Consider the following 15,906-nt stretch of genomic DNA (forward strand, 5'->3'; position numbering starts at 1 on the left):
AGCCCTGAGGTTGTGGGGCTCCTCACGGACCGAGGGCTGAGCCCTGAGGTTGTGGGGCTCCTCACGGACCGAGGGCTGAGCCCTGAGGTTGTGGGGCTCCTCACGGACCGAGGGCTGAGCCCTGAGGTTGTGGGGCTCCTCACGGACCGAGGGCTGAGCCCTGAGGTTGTGGGGCTCCTCACGGACCGAGGGCTGAGCCCTGAGGTTGTGGGGCTCCTCACGGACCGAGGGCTGAGCCCTGAGGTTGTGGGGCTCCTCACGGACCGAGGGCTGAGCCCTGAGGTTGTGGGGCTCCTCACGGACCGAGGGCTGAGCCCTGAGGTTGTGGGGCTCCTCACGGACCGAGGGCTGAGCCCTGAGGTTGTGGGGCTCCTCACGGACCGAGGGCTGAGCCCTGAGGTTGTGGGGCTCCTCACGGACCGAGGGCTGAGCCCTGAGGTTGTGGGGCTCCTCACGGACCGAGGGCTGAGCCCTGAGGTTGTGGGGCTCCTCACGGACCGAGGGCTGAGCCCTGAGGTTGTGGGGCTCCTCACGGACCGAGGGCTGAGCCCTGAGGTTGTGGGGCTCCTCACGGACCGAGGGCTGAGCCCTGAGGTTGTGGGGCTCCTCACGGACCGAGGGCTGAGCCCTGAGGTGGTGGGGCTCCTCACGGACCGAGGGCTGAGCCCTGAGGTGGTGGGGCTCCTCACGGACCGAGGGCTGAGCCCTGAGGTGGTGGGGCTCCTCACGGACCGAGGGCTGAGCCCTGAGGTGGTGGGGCTCCTCACGGACCGAGGGCTGAGCCCTGAGGTGGTGGGGCTCCTCACGGACCGAGGGCTGAGCCCTGAGGTGGTGGGGCTCCTCACGGACCGAGGGCTGAGCCCTGAGGTGGTGGGGCTCCTCACGGACCGAGGGCTGAGCCCTGAGGTGGTGGGGCTCCTCACGGACCGAGGGCTGAGCCCTGAGGTGGTGGGGCTCCTCACGGACCGAGGGCTGAGCCCTGAGGTGGTGGGGCTCCTCACGGACCGAGGGCTGAGCCCTGAGGTGGTGGGGCTCCTCACGGACCGAGGGCTGAGCCCTGAGGTGGTGGGGCTCCTCACGGACCGAGGGCTGAGCCCTGAGGTGGTGGGGCTCCTCACGGACCGACGGCTGAGCCCTGAGGTGGTGGGGCTCCTCACGGACCGACGGCTGAGCCCTGAGGTTGTGGGGCTCCTCACGGACCGACAGATGGCCTTTAGCAGGAGGAGAAAGCCAGGATGGGGGAACAGCTAATGTAAGCTGCTCTGAACACGTGGGATTAGAAATCTAACTAATACATTAAAAAATGCTCACCGAGACGTAGTTGGTGGAGAGTGTCTGAGCATTATTTCAGACTTTTTTCCAGGGTTCCTATTTATTTTATGTCGTATTAACCTTTTATCGAAAGATTTTCGGTTTTATACATGTCCAGGTGATCCAGCCGTTCCCTTTCCCTCCTCCACCTCCTCTTGCAGATATGCCTATGCATTATAATCATAACAATAAATTTAAAAGGTAAAACAAAGACACGCATAGATGTGCGCATGGCTCTAATAAGCATGTGCCCTACAGAAAGACCTGATTTATATGTTCAGTTTATCAGTCACCCAATAATTCTAGCTCTCTGGGTGACCTTTGTGTGATGGAATGTTCTTTCATTCCAAAACAAAAACAAGAATAGAAGGCTAGCATGCCAGGGAAAAAGGTGCTAGCCAGTTTTCTATGTTCAGGGATTCATTTATTTTGTGTCTGTGTACAGAGCAAGCAATGCCCCCCCCCCTCGGTCCACAGTGGTACAGTCTTGGCACAGGTAGACTAGCACAGTGAGAAAGAGGCCAAGGTTAAGGTTTTCTCCTTTATCGTCATCTTCTTCTGGCTCCCGTGCCTTTACCAGAAATGGCCCCAGAGGTTTTCCATGGCACTTTCATGCCCGAAAAAGCTGCAGCGGTTGATTTGTCTGGCTGGTGGGCTGTTTTTAAAGATACACAGTTATTTGTGTGGTATGGTGATGAGAGCCAATGTGGTTTAGTGGTTAGAGTGTTGGTCTTGGGTTCGAGCGCCTGTTCAGCCATGAAGCTCACTGGGTGACTTTGAGCCAGTCCGAGACTCTCTGCCTAACCTACCTCTTAGGGTTGTTGTGAGGATAGAATGGAGAGGAGGAGGATCATGTTGTCATTTTAAGGAGGCGGGGTGGTAGATTGAGCAGAACCCGTTGGACAAGAGCTGGTGCTTGTGGGAGTGACCGGAATGTCACCTGGGAATTCCTGTCGCTCAGGTTGTACTCACTCTCCCACCTTGCCTGCCTCTTCTGTTGACCATCTTCCGCCTCTGAATCAGGATAAAGGGAAAGAAGCTGAAGATGCTGCTCTTCTTCCGGAAACGGAAGCCCAGTGATGAAGCCCGGAAACGCCTTGAGTACCAAATGTGCCTGGTAGGTCACGCCGGGGAACGGGACCTCGACTGGCCACCCCCAGCCGAAAGGGATCCCACCGAGGAATTCTGAGGAAGCTTCCAGAAGCTTCAAACAATAGTGTCCCTCCTCCCTTCAGTCTTTTCTGGGCTTGGCAGTGCCCTTAGTGGAGAAATGGGGATGCCAAAATTATACGTCACGAAGAACATTGGCGTTGCTGTGAAGCTTGACTTCCTACGAGGATGCCTTGTCTCTTTCAGCACAAGGCCCCGATTCCATTTCAGAGAAGCTCTCGGAGGCCACCTTCCTGGGGTGGGCGGGGCCAAATGCAAAAGGGGGCAGGGCTGTCAGCACCCGCATATTTTCGCTTAAAGGTCTTACTAAGCTTCAGGGGAGGCTTCCACCCTTTTAGAATGGGGGTGAAAACTGCACAGAAGCTAGGAAACCCCCAAGCAACCTGTGGTCGGGGAAATGAGGCGTGGCCATTTGGGGGACCCCAGTGGGCTGGATCGGGACTCAAGGTGGGCTGGATTTCGCCCACAGGCCGGCGCTTTAACACCCCTACGGTTAGCAATACTGAGTCAGGTGGGCAAATAGCCCCACCTGATGTAAGGCCTCTTCCTGAAGATGTGACATAAGGCAGCATAGAAACAGACCTGTGTACCTGTCTCCCTCTGCAGAGGAAGGTATGAGCTGCAATGGGCAAAAGCCCCGCTCCGGTGGCTCCTTAGCAGGACTACAGCGCAGCCTCTCTCTCGCCCACCTGTGTCCCCCATGGAAGCTTGGTGAAGCCAACATCTGTGACCATCCCTTGCCCTCATTTGTTTGAGACAGGTCATCTCCACCCCGCACTTGCAGGGCTCGGAGCGCTCAACATTGACAACTTGAGAATGATAAGCAGGATCCCCAGTGGAGCTCACTTACATGCCACATCGCTTCAGTTTTTGTGTCGAGCAACAAGTGTTCGCAATTAAGAGCCACCAATGGTCTCGTGGGTGAAAATGATGTTCTGATTTGGCAAGCGTAGCTCACTGTTTCTGTCCCTCAACAGGCAAAGGAAGCGGGGGCTGATGATATCCTCGATATATCCAAATGTGAACTCTCAGAGGTACGTTCTCTGTGACGCTGACGAAGGCGAGTTGGACAGGGGCATGCGAGGGTGCTGGCAGTTGGTATTGCTAGGCCTGGGCCCATGGAGCCCTAGCCCCAGTTCTGTATCCCAGGGCCCCCGGTTCTTTATCTCAGGACCCTGAATGTCCATTGATGCCAACGGAAGGTTTTTTTCTCTGTTTAATTGCTATGCAGGGCTGATTTTTCAAGGGGGATTGCAGCTGGGGAGGGAAAAGTTTACTGCCCCTCCCCACATGCAGCAACACCTCTCCCTTAAAATCTTCCTCTCCATGGCAATAAAACTGAGAAAAACTCTTTTTCCGTAGGTTTGGGATAGCCTGCGGCAAGGTGCAGATTAATGGAAGAACTCATGTTCTTCGAGATAGTTTGGATGAGAAATGAATTGGCCAGCTTTGCCTCCTGTGAAATTTCAATCCCAGAACATTTTTCTGAATTTGCATATGCAGATACAAATTAGCATATGCAGAGTTGTGTCCTGTGGGCCTGGGCCCTGAATCTAAGTGTCTGGCAGCGCCCCCTGGACCGCTTAGGATAGGAAGCTCTGCCAGTGTCACGTCTGGGTCGTGGCTTGGGACTGACACAGAGGCAGCTTGGGGTTGCCGTGTTGCAGCCCATCTCCGATCTGTCAGGGATGGAGGTGACCCCAGAGTGGGTTGCTCCTCTGCTCTTTGCTTCGGAGGCAGGGCTGTGCAGAGGACTTCCTGCCTGGCCCTGCGTTCCTGGAGAGTTGCCTTGGACCATTACGTTCAGCAAGGAAGCACAAGATTAGGCAGCTTCTCCTTCTCATTTCTCTCCCAGTCCTTTCATCTTTCATGCAGTGGGACACATTTGCTGTTCACTACAGCAGGGGGGAGGGGGAGGTGTCATGTTGCATCACAGACTTTGAGTCCACTTTCCCCAACTGGTGCCTTCTGGATTGTTGGACTGCAACTCCCATCATTCCCTGGGGATGATGGCAGTTGCAGTCCAACACATCTGGAGGGCCCCAGATTGGGCGAGTCTGCCTTGAGCCAGTGAATCAGTGTGAAGAATCCCTTCTAACTCCCTCAGGTTCTTTTCATTATATTTTACCTGACTGAGATTTGGTTTCTTTTGTGTGTCTGTGCTTTTAGCTTCCGTATGGAGCCTTTGCCACCTGTAAAGTCCTGCAGAAGAAGGTAAGAGGCGCATTACTGATATATTAGCCAGCATGGTGTAGTGGTTAGAGTGTTGGGCTGGGGAGACCCAGGTTCTTGTCCCCACTTGGCTGTGAAGTTCCTGGGTGACTTTGGACCAGTCGATGATTCTCGGCATAACCTACCTCACAGGGTTGTTGTAAGGATAAAATGGGGGGGGAGGACCATGTGAGTGCCGCCTTGACTTCCTTGCAGGAGGAAAAAAGTGGGATATAAATGTAATAATAATAAATAAAAATGAGCACAAAAGCTGGGGTCCAAAGAACCGAGAGGCAGGATCCGTACACCCAATATAGGCCAATTCGAGTCTTGGAGCTTCTGGTGTAGCATCCAATCCCAAGCAAGAAGCTGGAAGCAAACCATCAGCAAAGTCCCACAAGCCCTTAGAAGTCCTTTAGGCATAGATGTTTGAATCCTGGCCCATGTGCTTTGAGAGTGTAACAGTTTTTCCTCTCTTTTTATTTTTATTTTTTTTAACTTCCTTTAAAGTCCCCAGTGGAGTTTTTCCTGGGAGCAAAACAGTCCAAGATTCCCCAGTGCCTTGCTGCTGAGGACTATTTCTGAATCGCGTTCCCCAGCTGATTTATTCGCTTTATTTATTTCAAGTTCGTTTTTTCATCCCACCCCTCAGCTTACATGCAGTCAGTAAGATGAGACAGGCTCTGCCCCGAAGGCTTACAATCTAAAAATACACATGCCACAAGGAAAAAGGGATGAGATGGGAAGAGGAAAAAAATGAAGTCTTTCAGCAGGGCTGGTGGAATGGCCCCGGTTCCCCTCTCATCTCCTGCAGTACAGCCTGCTGGATCGGCTGCTGGTGGTGAGAGCTGAGGGAGGAGGAGCCTTCATGGGGGTGGCGGAACAAGATATAGACCACCCTGAGTCTTAAAAACCAGCCTCCTTGAAAACGTGGAATATTCCCACAGCTCAAGATGGTGGGTGCGTCCTGACTGATTTGGGATTGAGGACCCTTTCAGGAAAGTGTGGAGACGAATGATTAAAAGAAGCTAGGAAGTTACCTTGCACCAAGTCAGTCTGTGGCTGCATTCATGTAGAACCGCTTTTAAATTCCTAAAACAGAGGTGGTGAATGGCTTCCAGCCCGAGGGCCGAATCGTGTTCCAGAGAAGTTCTTGGGGCCGCATTCCAGGGGTGGGCAGGGCCAAAGGCAAAGGGGCAGCCCCCAAAATACAGAAAATGCTGGCATATTGTAGCTTAAAGCTCTTCCTCCCACCAACGAAGCCTCAAGAGAGGCAGTTCAGCCTTTTAGAATGGGGAAGAAACTGCCCAGAAGTTGGGAAACCACCAACTTATTGGTAGTCAGGGGACAGAGAACATGGCCATCCCAAACCCCTAAAATGTCCCACCTAGGGAACCAGACTAGATCTCCCACGCGTCCAGGACCTGGGGCTAATTACAGCTGGACACATCCTGCCTAATGTCAATTACTGGAGCTGGGTTACGGCACCGCCACCAACCAAGAAAGCCTAGTTCTTATTTACGTTGAGAATCCCAGAGCGTATGGCATGATACGGCAGAATTCACCACCTTTTCTGGGGTGGCCCGGTTGGAGGAGAAGAGGGTGACGCCGTCTTTGCTGTGTGCTGCAGAGAAGGAATTCCATTTATATGCATATCCAGTAGGGTGGCCGGCTTGGCCGGCTGCCAGAGCAGAGCCTGGATGCTTTAGAATGGCAGCAGCCTTGTTGTGCCAATGCAGATCATCGTGGAGAGCATCTCAGCCAGCTTTCCATAACCTGGTACCCTCCAGATGTGTTGGATGCTGGGGGACGCTGAGAGTTGTAGTTCAACACATCTGGAGGGCACAGCTTGTGAGAGGCTAACCTAAGCCCAGATGATGGCCTCTGCGCGCCCGGCATCGGTGTAACCATCTCCTCCCTGTTCTCTCTTGCTCAGGTGCTGATTGCTCACACCAATTACCTGACGTCTCTGGTCCCTAAATCCTGCAGCCTCCTGAATCTCATAACTGTGAAGGTAACTTAGGAGTTCTTGTGGGAAGCGACATGAGGTCTAGGTCGGGCATGGTGGAGACCTTTGGGTCTGAAATCGAGAGAGAAGGCACAGAACCCCAGTTTATTATTATTTTCATAATTATTGTATTCATTTCTATAACGCCCAATAGCCAAAGCTCCCTGGGCAGTTCAGAAAAATATACATCACAATACAGGATCATGAAAACATAATATAAAATCTCTGAGAAATTTAAAACAATTAGAGCGCAGTCCTATTGATTGTGCCCTCGGTGATCAAAAGCTCCTGAACTCGGAGGCATCTGATCATCCAGTGCAGGGCAGAAGAAGTGGTGGAGGCGATTTTCACCTTCCTGTCCTCCTACCCTACAGATTTTGCTAGATGGGCTTTTTTGCCTGTCTAGCGAGGGTGCTTCAGAGAGGGAGGGAAGGAGGCTGGAATAGTCTCAGGGTAACTCATATCCTGGTCTCTCCAGTCTCCTCCCCTCCCTGCCCACCAGAACGCCCCCTTTCCTCCTCCTCCTCCTAGGTTGCTTTTCCAACCTTGGAGGGTAGCTGGCGCAGTTCTGGCCATGCCAGGTGCAAAGGGGCAGGGGAGGAGGGTTGGATCTCCGACTCCCCCTTCTGAGGTTGGAGCCCTGTCTCCGACCTCGGAAGAGAGAATATGAGCATTCCTATGGTCCCTGGGATGCTCGCCCAGGGGCCATAGGATTGCTCTCTTAAACAGTTACAGTAAGGTACTGGACCTGATACAACTCACATAAATGCCCCATCATATGCCAACATAGAGGACAGTAACCTGGCACTGAAAAGATGAGTGTTGGAGCCAGACAGACCTCAGGAAGGACAGCATTCCACAACTGGGGGGCTGCTGCTGCATAGGCTCTCTCCCTTGTTGCCACCTTCTGAGTCTACCACGGAGGAGGCACTCAGAGGAAGGCCTTGATGTTGATTGTAGGGTCCAGGTAGGTTCAGGTTGATGAGTGTTTGGTCTGATTCTGCAGGGCTCTTCTTACATTCCCCCTAGACATTGCCACAGGGTTGTTTCCAGTTTAAAATTCCCAGCTGAAGTCACATGTCCTCTTTTCCTCTTGCTGTAGAGCAAGGGCAGGCAACTTCTGGGGGTCAGGGGGCCGCATTGCCCCACTGGGGGGCGCACCACGCTCCCACCACAACTGCTGCAGAATTTGCTGCCATGGTGCACAAGTAGAATCACACTCCCGGGAAGCTTCCAGAGCGCAATTCTGCTTGCAAACAAGACATGTGTCCCCCCCAGGCCGTGTTTGCTTGCAGAATCACTGCGGTTTTGCCACTACAGGGGCAAACTTGGTGCCAGGGCCCCCCAAAAAAATGGCCCACCATTTTTTGCAGATGAATGGCAGCCATTTTATCTCCTCTTCCAGGTTTTAGATCTACATGACAACCAGCTGACCTCACTTCCTACTGATATCGGTCTGCTGACATCTCTCCAGGTAAAGACGCAACCCTGCCCTTGGAGCCTTTTCAGAACCACCTCTCCTGGGTAGTTGTATCTATAATAATAAAAGAGGATGTCTGTCTGTCCATCCATCCATCATCGCTCCAGCACCAAGACTGTGAAACCTAGAAACACCTGAAAGTTGGCATGCACAATCAGGGGACCTAAGAGTGTGCACCTTCGGGTTATTTTCCTTTTAAAACCCATTAATTAATTTTAATTAATTTAAATGTGTCCATGTGGTTCAGGCCTGCAGTAACATCTTGAGCCACTAGATGGCTGACTTTCCTAACCAGCACTTAGCTTTGCAGTCCATACAGTTTGAAGCCAGGGGAGATTAGGAGGCCGAGAGGCAGAATTAGAAGCCTGAGCCCTTCCACTGCTGTGGGGCAGCCCCGCTTCATTAGAAGGGAGTAGGCAGACCCCTTCCCGCGGGGGGCTATAGGGGTGCACTATGGCTGGGGCCATGCCTAGGGATGCCAGCAGGCTTGGCTGCACTCAAACACTCAAACAGGGCAGACACAATGTGTCCACCTCTGTCAGCTTGCTATTAAGAAATAAAATCATGCCATATTTTATTAATAAATCAGATATTTTGACTTTGCCATTATCTAAATTTCAGTTGTTACGTCGATTTTTCTGCCGTGGCTGTTTGCTACAGCTCCATATACCAAGATTTCACCGTTTGAAGTTCTTTAGTTTTCCCAACTTTGAGCGATTACCCTGCAAGCTGCTGTCAGCCCGGAAAGGCCAATCTGCTCTCATCACTTCTCTCTGCTCTTTATAGGTCCTGAACGTTGAAAAGAATCTCTTAAAGGCGCTTCCGGATTCTGTCGGGGGCCTCGTCCAGCTACAGAGCCTTAATCTGAAAGGTAGGCTGAAACATCTCTGGGTGAAATGGGACTCATTTCCAAGCCATGTGCGTGTCCGGAGGACATAGAGGGCCGTACCTCTGTGACAGAAGTCTTGCTTTGTGTACCGAAGGCCACAGGGCCAACCCCTGGTGTCTCCAGTTTAAAAAAAATAAAAGCAGTGGGGAGCAGGCAGTGAGAAAGACTAGGCATCAAGGGTCGGCATGGTTGGGCACCTGTCGAGGGCCCATATCCCAGCAGGGCCCCCCTGACCAGAGCCCCCTGGAGTTGCTCCTCCTCTTCCCCATTGCAACCTGCTTGTTCCCCTGCCTCTTGCTCCAGCCCAGGCAACAGAGGAGGTGAGGAGGAGGAGCAAAAAAAGCCGTGGCCTCCTTGCTCCCTGGCTCTCTGCCTGTCAAGCAAGCCAGTGGTAGCCATGTTGAGGAGGAGGAGCAAGAGCAGCTGGTGACCATGGTGGTGAGAAGGTCGACTCATGGAGGGAGGGCGCCCATGGAGGGTGTCTTGGCCAAGGGCCGTCCAAAATCTGGGGCTGGCACTGAACGACTGACACCCTGGAAAGCTGTGGCCTGTCAGAGCTTGCAGCACTGGGGTAGATACTGGAAGAGTTTGGCCTGGTGTAAAGCAGCTTCCTGAGCTCCATTTAGAACAGATGGCATATAGGCATCAGGACTAGCGGCCACTAAAAGCCTTCTCCATGAATTTGTCCAATCCCCTTTTAAAGCCATCCAGACTGGTGGCCAATACAACATCTGGTGGACGTGAATTCCACAGTGTAACTCCGTGCTGTGTGAAGAAGTCCTTTTGATCGGTCCTGAATCTCCCACCAGTAAGCTTCACAGGACGACTCTTTTGGTTTGAGTGTTAAGAGAGAAGGAGAAACATGTCTCTCCCTCTTCCCTTGTCCACACCAGGCACATCTTTGTACACCTCTATCGTGCCTGCCCTCACTCGCCTTTTTTCTAAGCTAAGCAGTCCCAGGTACTGTAACCTTCTCACAGATTGAAAACAGTCATTCAGAGAGAAAATGGTGCCTGCCAACTTCATAGTTAGGGCACATACTCAGCTGGTTCAGACTTCATGCTAATGGTTTGGGCCATAATAAACCTAGCCTCCCCCCCTCCCAATCCCCCAGCCTCACATGTCCCTCCTTCTGGTGTGGCTGCAAGTTTTATTTATTTATTTATTACATTTTTATGCTGACCAATAGCCGAGGCTCTCCGGGTAGCTCACAATTAAAACCATAAAATACAACAGGGCAAGACACAATATAAACTTTTACAAGTTTGAAAGTACCATGTAAAATCAAAGTAAAACCCAGCAGCAGTTACAGCCCAGGGAAAGCCTGAGTGAAATGTGTGTTTTCAGGAGGCGTTTAAAAGATGTTATATTTTCTGCCTCCGAACTGCACAGGGGAGGGTTTTCCGGGGGGGGGGGGTGCTGCTACAGAGATGGCTCGCCATCAGCGTTCTTCATGCCACGTTCCATTCGCTTTGGAATTACCAGCAAGGCCTCCTCTGAAGATCTTAAATGTCGTCTGGGTCTATATAAGGGAAGGCGATCTGCTAGGTATCCTGGTCCCAAGTTTTGATTAACTATGTCACCCATACCTGGACAAACTGCACTTCATCTCAGAAGAACATGGGAAGAGCCGTGCTGGATCAGACTGAGGGTGCATCTAGTCCAGCATTCTCTTCACGTCCACTCCCCAGGCCTTAGATGGGGAGTGCTCCTGCTGCTGGCACTGCAAGGGTGATCCTAGCCGCTGCTGTTTGTTGGTTCCGCAGTGACCACAGGACAGGATCATGGCACGCGTCGACAGTGTGTGACTGATTTGATTTCCCACATTTCATTTTTGATTAGCGATGTTCATATGCCGCTTCTTATTTGAAACAAATCCCAAAGCGGGTTACAAAAGAATACAAAGCAAACAAGACCAAATGCACGCGCGTGCACACAGTAGTGTCGTGAGGCTGTCACAGAAGATAGCTCGTGGGCTGGGGGAAAGCCAAAGCAAACCGATACATTTTTGATAAATGTCTGAAACATGCCAGCACTGAGGCCTGACACACCTCAAAGGGGAGAGCATCCCACAGGGCGGGCAGCGCTGCAAAGAATGCCCATCTCCTTGTTGAAATCTGTAGGCTGCGGCCCAGACAACAGGGCCTCCCCGAAGATCATAGGAGCCTGGGAGGTTGTTATGTGGGGAGACGTTCCCTGGGGTAACCTGATCCTGAGCAGTGTAGGACTTTGTGTACTAGCACCAACACCTTCAGCCTAGCTCACTAGCAAACCGGCAGCCAGTGCAGATCCTTTAGCACAGGCGTAATGTGTGGGCTGTAAGGCCGCACCACTCAGTGGACTAGCCACTTCGTTCGGCACTAGCTTCAGATTCTGCCTTCCCCCTGCAGCCAACAAGCTGAAGGCCCTGCCAGACACTCTGAGCTGCCTGCGTAGCCTGCGGACCTTAGACATCAGCGAAAACGTGGTGCGGGAGTTGCCGTCGGTGATGGCTCACATCCGGACACTGGAGGTAAAAGCCATAAGCTTTGGGGGATTTTTGGCTTTGCTTGGAGCTGGGCTTGTTTCCATGCGGGGCAATTCACATGGGGCAATACTAAGCAGGTGGGCTCTAGATTTGTGGCTTCCAGAGTTCCTGCAGTGCGCCATGGGCCAGTCTTCTTAGGATCAAGCTAAGGTGGGCTAGGGCGAGATTTCTCTGCCTGGGAAGAAGGTTGGGCATAAAGCCAGCCTGGTACCACATGTGTATACCTCATCTCTGGACGTGCACATGTCTCTTCTGCAGACGCTGACCCTGGACGCCTCGTCCATGACCTACCCACCGGATGAAATCTGCAGCTGTGGCACAGAGGCCATCCAGCAGTTTCTGTGCGAAGGTGAGCAAAGGAGAAGATCTCCCAGCAGGTTCTTGCATCTTCTGATTATGCTTCTCAGTCATTGCCCCTTCTGGGAAATGGGAGGGAAACAGCAAGGAGCAACCCTGTTCTGCCAACGTCCCCCTCCCCTTTCAGCCCGAGGGCCAAACCCCATTTTGGAGAAGCTCTTGGGCTGCAGTCCAGTGGTGGGCGGAGCCAAAGGCAAAAGGGGCAGGGTCAAAAATACCAGCCTATTGTATCTTAAAGCTCTTACTTAGGAGAGGCATTAGAATGGGGAAAACACGGCACATTAAACCCCGGGTTTAACCCACTAGGGGATCTTTCTGGATCGAAAGGCAAGGTATCCATCCGGTGAAGACATACTTGCCGAGGTGTCCAGACTGACAAACTCTGGTTTGAGAAATGAGGGGATTTCCTGGTCCCCCAAACTATGGTTTGGAGGACCCTCTGAACGAGATCCAGTGAAGGCCCCAGTGGTGAAGCGAGGGCAATGCAGTTGTGTGCTTCAACATTATATTGTTATGGAAATATTCAAGGCTGATTGGGTTGAACAGTCAGAAATTCATTAAAGCACATCACAGCTGTGCGAGAGACAGCTGAAACCATGTCACACCAAATAAAAGAAACAGGATGCTTTTATACAGACTGAAAGTTGGAGAACAAAGAAAATACACTACGCGTGCTCAAGAGCTAATTTAGTTTCAGCAACAGTCTTATCAGCACAGTTGCCTGCTTACCTTCAGGGATGAGCTACTTTGGTGGATAGGAATTTCTTGCTTATAATGAGCAAGTTACAAATACTTTCTCATGGTCAGACACATACACATTCTCTCAATCCCATCAGGCACTTCACCTGAACCAAACTACTGACAAGGCCTAATCAGGCCTACCTCTATGATATATTTATTATTATTTATTGGTACTACTTATATACACTGTTTAATATAATAACATCTCTAAGAAGTTCATATATAAATATTAAAAATCACATTTACGTATGCAAAAATAATTTCAGCTGTGCTGAAAATGTGGAAAAAGTTGTGTTTTAAATTGGTTTATTGATGACACGGGTATCCTCCAATAAGCTAAGCCTATATGGATTATTCCCTTCTACCTTCACAAAAGCCCTGCAAGGTAGGTTGGTCTCTACACAGAGTTCCCCAACCATTTTGGGTCAGTGGGCACATTTGGAATTTTGAGAGAATGGGCACTCTCACAAAATGGCTGCCAGGGTGGGCATAGTTAGTTATGAAACACCCGTTTCCCGAAAGGCAAATTGGTGAGGCTAAAGGAAAAGTCCCTTGCCCAAGAACCGAATTTCAAGGCATAGGTGAAGTCTGAGCTCCAAAACGTAAAATTGCCTTTTGGAACCCAAATAAAGATGGCTCTGGTGGTGGCACTTTGCTTTGCTGCCTCCCAATTAAAAGATACCATTAAATTAAATGTTACAATACAGCTCAGGAGGGGCAGGGAGTCTGGGGGGGTCAAGAAAGGTGTCTGTGGGCACCACAGCGACCACAGGGATAGCGGCATGCTCCCCCCTTGGTGAGTTTCATGGCTGAGCAGGGATTTGGACCAGGTCTTCCTGGCCCGAGCTCAACACTGTCTGCTGGATGTGACCCTGGAGCTCTCCCTCTCCCCATGAAGCATTTGTGTCACGCTGCCTGGCCTTCTGCTTCTTTCCAGAACTGGGAATCGAGTACAATTCCCCATCCCAGTATCTGCTCCCAGTGTTGGAAAGCGATGGAGGGGAGGTGTCGGTGGACGGGGTCAGCAGGGCAGGCTGCAGCTACGCGGACAACGAGGCCGAGTGGCAGGTGAGTGCCGGGGGGGGGCTGCTCCAGGTGTAAAGAGAACCCTTCTCGGTCGAAGACCTTCCAAGCTTGGCATGGCCAGCTCTGCACTCAAGTGGAGGGGCCAGTGGAGGCCGTTGGCTCCAATGTCAGGGGTATGTGTGTGAATCTGCTCCAGGTTTCAGTCAGAACCAGTCAGAGTGGTTCTGACTGAAACCCGGAGCAGATGCACTGCCCCACTGACATCGGAGCCACCGGCCTCCACTGGGAGGGGCTGTTAGCTAATGACAGTGGTATTACAGTGCCATGTTCAGAGGACATCCAAAAAGACACGACATGCAAGGAAAAGGGGATGGGCAGGGAAGAGGACGTCTGCCTCTGAAGCGACATTGCGAGGGAAGTGACATTGGTCACCCGTTCCGCTGAACAGTGAGGGGTGAGTGGCTGGGCGAATGGGATGTGTAACATAGTCAGATGGCCAGTTAAATTTAACCTCATGGCGCAGAGTGGTAGGCGGCAGTATTGCAACCGAAACTCTCCCCATGACCTGAGTTCGATCCCAGCAGAAGCCGGGTCTCAAGTAGCCGGCTCAGGTCAACTCAGCCTTCCATCCTTCTGAGGTCGATAAAATGAGTACCCAGCTTGCTGGGGGAAAGGTAGTCATGACTGGGAAAGGCAATGGCAGACCACCCCGCTATAGTCAGCGTAAGCGGCGTCCCTCCAGGGGTCTGTAATGACTCGGTACTTGCACAGGAGGAACCTTTCCCACCTTTTTTTCCTCCTCCTTTTGCTTCCTTTTCAGAACAAATTTCTCGATTACGAGAAGCGGAAGGTAAGGAACCATCCCTCCCTTGCCCCCTCTTTTTTGGCAAGCTGCCATGCCCTTCAGCAGGCTTCCTCTGCTCGTTCCTTTGCCTCCTGGATTCGCCAGGCATGACAGAATTTATGTACAGAGATGACACTGTATCAGTAATAATAGTGCCACCTGCCACGCTTTTGTGGAAGTTCGGAACTGGCCTTGCTTCAGTTCCTACACACAGCAGATTCTTTTGTTTAGTTTATTGCATTTTTCACTGCATGCCAAGGCTCCCAGAGTGGCTTGCCTAAGATCAGGAACAAGCAAGGCACCCCCTGGCCCCTCAGGCTTACAATCTAAAAACCACTGCACAAAATGAAAGAGGAGGGAGGAGGAAAGCAAGCAAACCTGGACACTCATCCTTCAAGTGACATAGTCACTCTGACCAGCTGGAATGGCAAAGAATTCAGGGAGAGGAGGAGTCTCTTGGAGTCCGGTGTCTCTGCAGAGCCAACGGAGCGACCCTGGTTTTCCATCTCTCCCTCTGGTGCAGCCTGATGCAAATGGCTGCTGGTAGGTGACGCTTGAGGGTGGGGTGGAAAGCGAAAGGAAGATGCATTGATAAAGCTGTGTCTGGACTGCAGCACTTCAGGCCACAGGGGAGGATCACACGTTTGAGTGCTCCTCCATGCAAAGACAGTGGAGGCGGCTGGCACCGATTTCGGTGTGGCTCTGAATCCATTCTGAGTTTCAGTCAGAACCAGTCAGAACTCTAAAGGAGCTATCCATGGGGCTGAACCTATTTTGGAGATAGGGTTGAGCACCTTGGATAGCTCCTTCAGAGTTCTGGGTGGTTTCAACCATGAAACCCAGAATGGAGTCGCAGCCCCACTGAAATCAGAGCCACCTGCCTCCACTGTGCAAGGCACATTTATTTATTTATTTAAAGTGGTTTTATCCTGCTCCTCAGCCAAAAGGGCTACTGGACCAGCTTATGTGCAATTGGTAAAACAAGACGATCCCTGCCCCACAGGCTCACAGGCTCAAAAGACACGACACACAAGGAAAAGGGCATGGGGAGGGAAGAGGAAAAAAATTAAGTGGTCTTTCAGCCATGCTGGTGGAACAGCCCTGCTTCCCCTTTCATCTCCCTCTGGGAGCCTGCTGGAATGGCTGCTGGAATGGCTGCTAGCGGTGACAGAATAGTCCCTGCGCATAGAAAACTAGCCTTTAAGGGGGGAGAGATCTACCGTAGCTTTCTCTGTGAGAATGCTTGTTTGGGGGCGGGGAAGTTACCATCATTCATTTATTTATTTTGTACAGAGTTTTCAGTCATCCAAGCCCCCAGAGCTGGTTGAACACTCTGTGTGTG

At 51.8% G+C, this 15,906-nt stretch overlaps 1 protein-coding gene across 5 annotated transcripts in view; it reads left to right on the forward strand.

Moving 5' to 3' along the window:
- LRSAM1 (leucine rich repeat and sterile alpha motif containing 1) overlaps window positions 1–15,906 on the forward strand; it is a 37,132-nt gene that overhangs the window by 867 nt on the left and 20,359 nt on the right. For 3 of the 5 annotated variants that reach the window (XR_014785888.1, XM_084820980.1, XM_084820979.1), the window contains exons 2-11: window positions 2,335–2,428; window positions 3,459–3,515; window positions 4,651–4,695; window positions 6,629–6,706; window positions 8,106–8,174; window positions 8,967–9,051; window positions 11,460–11,581; window positions 11,855–11,945; window positions 13,632–13,762; window positions 14,541–14,570. Coding sequence is in view for 4 of the 5 variants with exons in the window: in XM_084820980.1 (XP_084677106.1) it covers window positions 2,335–2,428; window positions 3,459–3,515; window positions 4,651–4,695; window positions 6,629–6,706; window positions 8,106–8,174; window positions 8,967–9,051; window positions 11,460–11,581; window positions 11,855–11,945; window positions 13,632–13,762; window positions 14,541–14,570 (802 nt within the window). In the remaining variant the exon portion in view is untranslated. Of the gene's footprint in view, window positions 1–2,272; window positions 2,429–3,458; window positions 3,516–4,650; window positions 4,696–6,628; window positions 6,707–8,105; window positions 8,175–8,966; window positions 9,052–11,459; window positions 11,582–11,854; window positions 11,946–13,631; window positions 13,763–14,540; window positions 14,571–15,906 lie in introns of all 5 variants that reach the window. The other 2 variants (XM_084820981.1, XM_084820982.1) reach the window with 1 other exon arrangement.

Source organism: Heloderma suspectum, chromosome 14 (genome assembly GCF_057233095.1).
Source record: "Heloderma suspectum isolate Gila_16-S chromosome 14, 16-S_ref, whole genome shotgun sequence".
Taxonomy (NCBI): Eukaryota; Metazoa; Chordata; class Lepidosauria; order Squamata; family Helodermatidae; genus Heloderma; species Heloderma suspectum.